The sequence below is a fragment of the Anastrepha obliqua genome, chromosome 5 (assembly GCF_027943255.1).
Source record: "Anastrepha obliqua isolate idAnaObli1 chromosome 5, idAnaObli1_1.0, whole genome shotgun sequence".
NCBI classification, from domain to species: domain Eukaryota; kingdom Metazoa; phylum Arthropoda; class Insecta; order Diptera; family Tephritidae; genus Anastrepha; species Anastrepha obliqua.
Genome location: NC_072896.1, coordinates 70726566 through 70735447, shown reverse-complemented (window position 1 = coordinate 70735447; position 8882 = coordinate 70726566). Strand labels below are relative to the sequence as shown.

The window sequence follows — 8882 nt, the reverse complement described above, 5'->3', positions numbered from 1 at the left end:
ATTCACGTTTAGATATTTTATACATTCATAATTATATCCTATGTATTGAAGAACTTTATTAAAACAATAGTTAAACAGAAATATATATCTAAAATGCACCACACACTTTCGGTTATTTATTTCCTCCTGCTGTGAATTTTTTTAAGATGACTCAAAGTCGACAACCGTCTTCCAATACTCACAAAATTATCGTGACGAGTCGCTATCTCATGGGATCGATTGCATAGACTTGTCATAACGAAAAGATCACTCAAATGGAATTACCGAAATTTTGTTCTGAATTTTACAGTAGAATAAGCCAAGCCATAATTCCTATAAACTTCTATTCCATTACCGCTGGAACAGACTTTCATTGCGTTCAACCGGATAAAAAAATAGAATAAATAAATAATAGGCGCGTACACTTATTTTATGTGTTTGGCCTCCTCATATTTGTGGCGTCTTGATGGTCTTCCACAAATGAAAGGAGCCGCCTTCGAACGGAAATTGGTTTTTTACGAGAAGCTTTTCATGGCAGATATACACTCGGACGTTTATCATTGCCTGCCACTATTAAAAAAACTTTGCTCTATCATTTTGCTGTTTCATTCCTGGAGATTCGAACCTACGCACTCCCGAAAGGTAGTCACGCATCAACCCATTCGGCTACGGCGGCCGCCAACCGGATAGAGTATTTAAGAGAGTATTAGGCGAGATATAGCATTTGAAAAGGGAGCTTAGTATAGAATGGTTAGTTAGTGATGAGAACTTTTTGCGAGGAGTTTTCATATTAAGAATACATTTAGGCTTCTAGATCACTGCAGTATATTTTTAGCGGCATTGCCACTATCCAAGTAGCAGTTAATCTGCAATACTTAACCTTGAAGGAGGTTTACCTTTACCCTGTTAGCCATGTGGCAATTACGGCACAGGTCCAACTAACTATACGTTCACAATTTGCTTTCCTGTCGGTCTTAGCTGAATACTTTCTATTAAGTTTATATCGTCATATAATGGCTGATGAGCTGACTACTCAACGAACGCTAAGAGTTCTGGCATATAAAATTTCACGCCCCTTGTGGCTACAGGTGAATCGGAGGTGGTCAAGTATTCTTTTGCAGCAATCAAAGTTGTAACTCTCCAACACAATAGCGAGTAGCTTAATCCTGCTCTGTCCGATGAGAATCAACATCACATCCAGTTCTTTTTATGTTAGTTGTCCGCAGGATGATGACGTTCCGTTCCGAGGTTCCCTATTTTCGCGGGAGGGAACCTGGCTGTTGTTAACTACGCCAAAATAACTATTACGCTGGGATATGTGTAAGCCACCTCTTGGATTGTGGAAAGCCTCAAGCAGTTTACAAGCACTTGCTCTTTTGCGACTTCAACAAATTTTGCTTTGCTTTGCTCAGAAACTTGAAGGCCCTGTTCGTACATCACAGCTGTTGGATGTTGATCGAAATAAAAATAGAAACAACAAAAACTCATTTTTAGCGTCTTTAGCGACGAGTTCTTTTTTCTGATTAATTATTGCGTGGAAAACCACATTTATGGGATTTGGAATGAAAGAAAGTCACTCTTAGAAAAAACTAGGCATTGCCATAAGCTTCAAAGGAGAGTGTTACAGAACGATTATAAGAAACTACTTATGACCTACACGGGACTGATGATGATAGCAAAGATTACAGCAATTAAGTTGTCTTGATATAAATATTTTAGTAAAATATTCCCAGGTTCGAATCTCCGGACATGAAAAATCAAGGAGTAGAAAACGTTTTTACTAAAACCGGTTGTCTCTCGGCAGGAAATGGCAAACCTCCGAGTGTATTTCTGCCATGTAAAATATCCCATAAAAATAATCATCAATCAAAATGTCAGAAAACTGTAGGTCTTTCCTTTATGGAAGAACATCAAAACGCTCACCCCAATTCGGAGACGGAGCGCGGCAAATACCCCAAGTAAAGGATGTAAGCGCCAATAATATATTATGTAATATATTCTAAGGACGATATATGGATGTTGGCACAATATACCAATATACCAAGGCAATATTTTCCGAATGACCGTTAAATAATCGCTAAACAAACTGCGGATAAAGCCAAGTAGAATGGAGAGAGGGTGGAGAAAAATTGGTATTGGTCTGTCTCCCTAATTGGTCCTAGATATATCAAATAGGAAATAACAACTGGAGGAAATGGTTGAATTCGAGATGGTTACAGCGCTCAGCTGATTATTTCGCCAATCAGGCAGAGCTTGGAATGTTTTGATAGCTTGGAACTGAAAGTTGGAAGCATTATTATTTATACCATATATGTTCATATGTACGTGTATTATTGGTGCGGTACGGTATTACAAAAAAAGCCTTCTCAAAATACAATCAAGTCGAAAATGTTGCTGCCTCAACCATGTAATTCATTAGACATTTAAAACCATTTTTTTTAATCAAACTTTATTTCAAATATTAACAATGTGTGGCAAACGAAACGGAAGAACGCGTGACTGTTTTTGCCTGGAAAGAACCCTACTAAAATTTTAAAGAAAATATTTTTGGACAACATTTTAACCCTTCACTAAATATTTTTCAAATTTCTATATAAGGGTCAGAATGACCCATACGTCTAAAAACTATCGGGTTAAAATACTCCACCACTTGCGCCATTAAATAAAAATATTAATGGTAGTTTTGAACTTTCCTACGAGTGTTTTCAAATAATTTAGATCAACTTAAGACCAAATTAGGAAACTTCAATGCACTGTGAAATTGTGTAAATATTGTGACGTTCACGGACCAAACTTTCTCTTCTTCTTTCATATTTGCTATATGGCGTTCTTGTCTTTTTTTCGTTGCTGTAGTTTAATACATCAAACACACGAATTCGTACTGTTTTTCACAATTATCATCGTCCCATTTTAGACTTTTCGCATATAATTTCACACAATGTTGACTTTTTTTATGGTTGTTTGGTTCACCTTTTGCCCAACGAGTGTATTTGAATACTGCACCATCTATACCCCAACGCCATGTCTTCAAATCTAATAATTGATTACCGGCTGTCCAGTAGGGACGGTTTCGTAAGTCTACAAAAATGCATTATGGTAAAAATACAATATCTACATAAAGAATTTTTTGCGCATTATCTTACTATGTTGGTCAATAAAATCCTCAAATTCTTTTTGCATATTTGCCGAGTCCAAAACGACCAGTTTCCAATTGTTATGATGGTAGTATACGTTTGGGCTATACCAATTCATCTGGAATATTCATGAAATTTTCTATACCTGGACTGAAATGTAAACAATATTCTCCTACCATACCTTCTGCAAACCAAAGTGAAATTTCTCTGATGGCTTTCGCGGGGTTTTTGTGACTGTTAATGGTTTTGTTGTCGCTGTTGTCGGCTTTGTAGGTGTTGTTGTCAATTTCGTCGTCCCGTTAATCGGCATTGACAGTTTTGTTGGTACTGTTGTTGACTTTATCGTTGTTGTTGTCGATTTGGATGCCTCTGTTGTCGGTTCTGGAGTAGCTGCTGTTCGAAGTGTTGTGGGCCCTTTCGGCTCTGCAAATAGTAGATTTTCAAAACATTTAAAACAAATAAAAAACGAAACCTCTTTTCCGTGAAAAACTTTTTGGCGAATTCCGTCAATTTGCTGTAGAGACTTTATTAAATATTTTTTAATAGATTCTTCTTAACTAACAGGCCAGTTAGTCCATGACTACTGGAAAATACTTCCTCAGAAAAACATTTGCAGAATCAAAAAATGATAAAGACAATTACTGCATTAATTGTGTAAGTTAATTATTTTTGTTATTTATGTAAACAAAATATATACAATTTTTATTTCTAAATTATTTTGTACAGTAAAACTCCCTTAACAGTGCACTTCTGCGTGAATACTGACAAAATGTCGACACTCGGCAGTAGATCAAAATTTCGAGCACATTTTCCCATCAAAATACTTCTCCTAAGTTTAAAAATCACGAACGATACGGAATCATAATTATTATTTAACAATTTAGTTCGCAAAAGCAATTTCAACCTACTTACTAAATAGGCGGTCCCATGAGAGCTGCCACCAACTGAGTACGCCATGTCACCGTAAATACTGCTAGCAGTAGCACAAACTTTGTAAATCATTGCATTTCTCAAACTTGAATTTAAGCCGAAACTGAAGTATTTGCGAAAATTATCTTTTATATACTGCGCATTTCAGAGAAAGTTTGCCAAAATTCGCATAGATTACTTTTATCTTCTTTTTCGTTTAACACTGGAGACAACAAGTATTAATTTTTTAATTAAGAAAATTTGTACGTTCGTTAATTCGCATGAACGTATTTTGTGTTCAAAAATTACCCAGAACTCGTTACATTTTTTATTGATATTTATTTATTTTATTCTCATCAGGAGTAAGCTTCATTTAAACTAATAGGTAAATTTCAGAAAACACTTTATGAGCACATAGCCCGCTTTTTAAAGGGTCTTCAGCTTTTATAGGCTATTCTTACCGGAGCTTCCTTCTTCCACCTCTCCCACTTTATCGGCAGTAATCATCACTAGCTCATAAAAGTGTCGAGGATTGGTAGAAGGTAGGTTCAGTAAGGTCTGAAAGTGAAATTTTAATTCTAGGTTATTTGGTCCTAAGTATTCTCTTTACATGATTTGTTTTGTTTCAGAGATATCCAAACTCCCAAACCTTTCTGATCAAGGAAAAGTGATGTTCAACAGGAGGAACAGCAACATAGAGCACTTCTAAGCACTTGTAGAAAGCTATGTCAAACAAACATGCAACTTAAGACCTGACATATGTAAACTTACCGACTTTGTATTCTGAATTATCTGACTTTAGACTGGCTGAACTTAAAACCTTTTTCTAGGACATAGTATTTGTCATGGCAACGCTTTGATCTTGGATAGGGAAACTGTTGAGGATTTGGGTTTTTTTGGAAATCCGACCAACCACTGAAGAAAATTGGGTCATTTGTTATTTCCAGATAAAACATCCATCAGCCGACGAACCTCAGACGGCAGTGAAATACATCCTTTTTGGTTGGTAATGTGATACCATCAAAAGGTCTAGCACTGCGATACGCACAAGGTATCGATATGAAGTAACACTCCAGTCAAAAAACAGTCAAGTAGTGTGTCTGAATTCCTTGGAAAGAAGGTAGTAGGAAGATGAGAAAACGATAATGTTCGCGATAGAACTCAATTTCCTGAAGTCACTTTTTCGCCATGCAAAATGCTGGCTGAGAATGATCGAATACAAAGTTTGTATGGAAAATATGAGCGTAACTTTGCCGTGACGTAATTGCAGATGAAATCTCTGAGAGAAAGTGTTAAAAAATCAATCTTTGGTATAGGCTGTAGATATGTTAATTTTTTTCAGACAATTGTTACTATATATATATATATATATAATTGGCGCGTACACCCTTTTTGGGTGTTTGGCCGAGCTCCTCTTCCTATTAGTGGTGTGCGTCTTGATGTTGTTCCACAAATGGAGGGACCTGCAGTTTTAAGCCGACCTCGAACGGCAGACATTTTTATGAGGAGCTTTTTCATGGCAGAAATACACTCGGAGGTTTGCCATTGCCTGCCGAGGGGCGACCGCTATTAGAAAAATATTTTTCTTAATTTTGGTGTTTCACCGAGATTCGAACCGGCGTTCTCTCTGTGAATTGCGAATGGTAGTCACGCACTAACCCATTCGGCTACGGTGACCGCCAGCGGCAATTGTTACTATAGGCTTTGACAAAAATAGTCATGGAGCGATACTCAGTAGAAAAATATTTAAAAGTGATCTGAAAGTTTTATGAAAATGGTGGTTCTGCAAGAATTGCATTTCGAGCATTACGTGATTGAGCGATGAGGCAAATTTTCACCTAAACGGATGCATACGTCAATAAGCAAAACTGCCGCATTTGAGGTAACGAAAATCCACATTTCTTTTAAGAAAGAAAAAAACTCTGCACCTACAACGCGGAACTGATATAGTTTTTGGGCTGACGGAGCCATCGGGCTATGCTTGTAAAAGTGCCTTGAAAATTAATTCAAGCGAATGCAGAAATATGTTGACTTCTAAAGAGAATATTTTGAAAAACGATAAATATATTTTCGTTATTAGTTCTCATTACTGGGCCTAAAATACCCTCTTAAAAAAGTACTATGTTGTTTTTTTTTTTGTTAGGTTGCCACGTCTGTAACTAACACTCCTAGCAATTTATGGCCACTGTTTGATATTTGCAAAAGTTATGACGTCTTGAGTAAATCTACCTCTGCACGCGTGACAGGCCGTCGGCACCAAAAACTGATGGAAGCATCAATAAACTGAAAGAAAATTTCATCAATAACTGCAAATTAAGCATCAGAGAACTGGCAGAGAGATTGAACGTTGTGTATAGATCTATTCAGGTCATTGTAGTTAATCCCAAAGGTCTTGAATTTCATGCAAAATAGGGACTGCGTTGATATCGCCAAAGACATGATTTCCAAGGCTAAATATGACATCCATCAAACGCATCATCACTGGAAACGAGACGTGGGTTTATGAGTACGAAACGTAATCCAGATACCAGCCGAATGAGTGGAGAGCTCCGAATGAACCAAGCCCATGTCTTTTCAGTCAAAATAGAAAGCGATAGCCACGGTTTTTATAGATTGCAACGATATTGCACACCACAAATTTTAGCATGAAGTTCAGCCAATTAATAAAAACTATTTTTTGGGAATTTGCGAATTTTTGACTAAGAACGACACGAATACCATTCAAAAGCCATCGAATTCACCTATATGGCACTCTGCGATTTTTTCCAGTTTGATGGAGTCAAAAAACCACTACGGGGGACTAGTTTTAACAGTAAAATGAAAATAATGGAAAAATCGAAGATGGAGAGTCATCGAAAGTAGAGTTTCAGAAATGTTTCCAGAGCTGAATCAAACGCTAGCCTAAGTGCGTTGCAGTTGATGGACAGTACTTCGAAGATGATAATATCACTTTTCAAAAATAAAGTTGTATTTTGAATATATTCCGGGAACTTTTCAATCAAAGTTATATAAAAGGCAACCCTCGTATGCTTACCATCTATATTTTTACAACCACTCTAAATGAAAAATATGGCTCAGCCAGAATGAGTAAAAAAACAAACAATTGGAGGAATTTAACTCAATGGAAACCGCTTAGGTCACTTAGGATTATAACGCCTGTTAAGGAGTAGAAAAATGTTGGTAATTATTCTCCGTTTCGAGCAATTTGAAAATGAGAGTTTACGGTATTTTTTATTTAATATTTTATCATATATTCTTGGTGAGTTACTGTGGGTCCAATTGAGAAGCTTAGCGCAAATAATAAATTTCTTCAACTGTAGCCATAAGACAATTAAAAATAAATCTTTTTTTGCCAAATTTAATTTCAAATCAATATTAAATATCTATTCTTTTAGTTACTTAACTGACTGTTAAATGTATATTAATAGATTAATATTTCAAGCATGCAAAATTCAAGTGGATTTCACAATTGCAGTCATCCCATTGCAAACTATCCGCAAATAATTGCAAGCAATGCTGACTGCCTTTATAATTATCTGGTTGACCTTTTGCCCAATGAGTATAATTGAATGCCGGCCCGTCTAAATCCCAATGCCATGTTTTCATATCTACTAATTGATTGCCGGCTGTCCAATAGTTAAGGTTTTGCAAATCTACAAAAGCATAATTTTATAAAAGGGTTAAAGATTTAAAGTCGGATTTCTTACTTTTTTGGTTAATAAAATCCTCAAATTCTTTCTGGATTTCTGCTGAGTCCAAAACCAAAAGTTTCCAATTGTTACGTTGGCAGTATACATTTGCGCCATACCAATTCATCTGGAATGTTTGTGAAATTTTCTATACCTCGCCCAAAATAAATATGAAATTCCCCTACCTTTTCTGTACCCAAATGAAATTTCTCTGGTGGCGTCGTCGTCACAGTTGTTCGAACTGTTGTCGGCCCAGTTGGCTCTGTAAGTGCAGGAGATACGAAATATTTAAACACAATAAAAAACCTTTCGTATACGCTAGCTCGTGAATTTCATTCTGATCCTACTTATAGGGGGTCCAATGAAGGCTGCCACCAACTGGATACGCCATGTCACCGTAAATATTGCTAGCAGTAGAACAAACTTTGTAAATTGTTGCATTTCTCAAACTGGAATTCAATCCGAAACTAAAATTATTTGCAAATTTACGTTTTTATATAGGAGATTTCAGAAAAAATTCGCCAAAATTCGTTTACATTATTGCTATCTTAGTTTTCATTAAACATTTGTAGCAGCAAGTGATAATTCTTTAATTAACAATATACCAACGCTCGTTAATTCACACATCAAACGTGGGTTGGAGCGTAGTTTCTGTTCAAAAAGTGCCATCAATTTTTCAGAATTCGAAAATTGTTAAATTGTTCATTGATATATTTTTCCTTCAAAGCGGATTTCATTTTAATTAACAATAAAAAAAAACATTTCATAGCCGTATTTGGAAACTTATTTTCAAGTAGTAGGAAGGAATTCGGAGTGCACTGCCACCTTGATCAAAAAGTTCTCGGAATATATTCAGAAAAATCAAAATACAAGCCAAAAATTAAATTATTGCCTTCAAAGTATTTCCCATCAACTGCAACGCACTTATGCCAGCGTTTCGTCGAGCCCTCGAAACATTTGTGGAGCTCTAGTTTCGGAGCTCTCCTTTCGGCTGTTAAAACTAGTTCCCCGTAGTGGTTTTGTGACTCGATCAAACAGAAAAAATCGCAGGAAGTAAATCAGGTGAATTCGATTGCTGCTGGATGGTATTTGTTTCGTGACCAAAAATTCACTGAAAATAACGGCACTGTATGACGGTGCGTTATCAACTTTACAACAACTCCGCGCAAAT

At 36.3% G+C, this 8882-nt stretch overlaps 1 protein-coding gene across 1 annotated transcript; it reads right to left on the bottom strand.

Annotated features, from left to right (window-relative positions):
* Window positions 1-7451: 7451 nt before the first annotated feature.
* On the bottom strand, window positions 7452-8117 carry LOC129248819 (galactose-specific lectin nattectin-like). The gene is made up of 4 exons (XM_054888432.1): window positions 8059-8117; window positions 7897-7973; window positions 7730-7838; window positions 7452-7675 (listed from the first exon to the last, which is right to left on the bottom strand). The coding sequence occupies exons 3-4, from the start codon at window positions 7836-7838 to the stop codon at window positions 7452-7454; spliced, it is 333 nt and encodes a 110-aa protein (XP_054744407.1). The 5' UTR covers window positions 7897-7973; window positions 8059-8117.
* Between the last annotated feature and the right edge of the window lie 765 nt (window positions 8118-8882).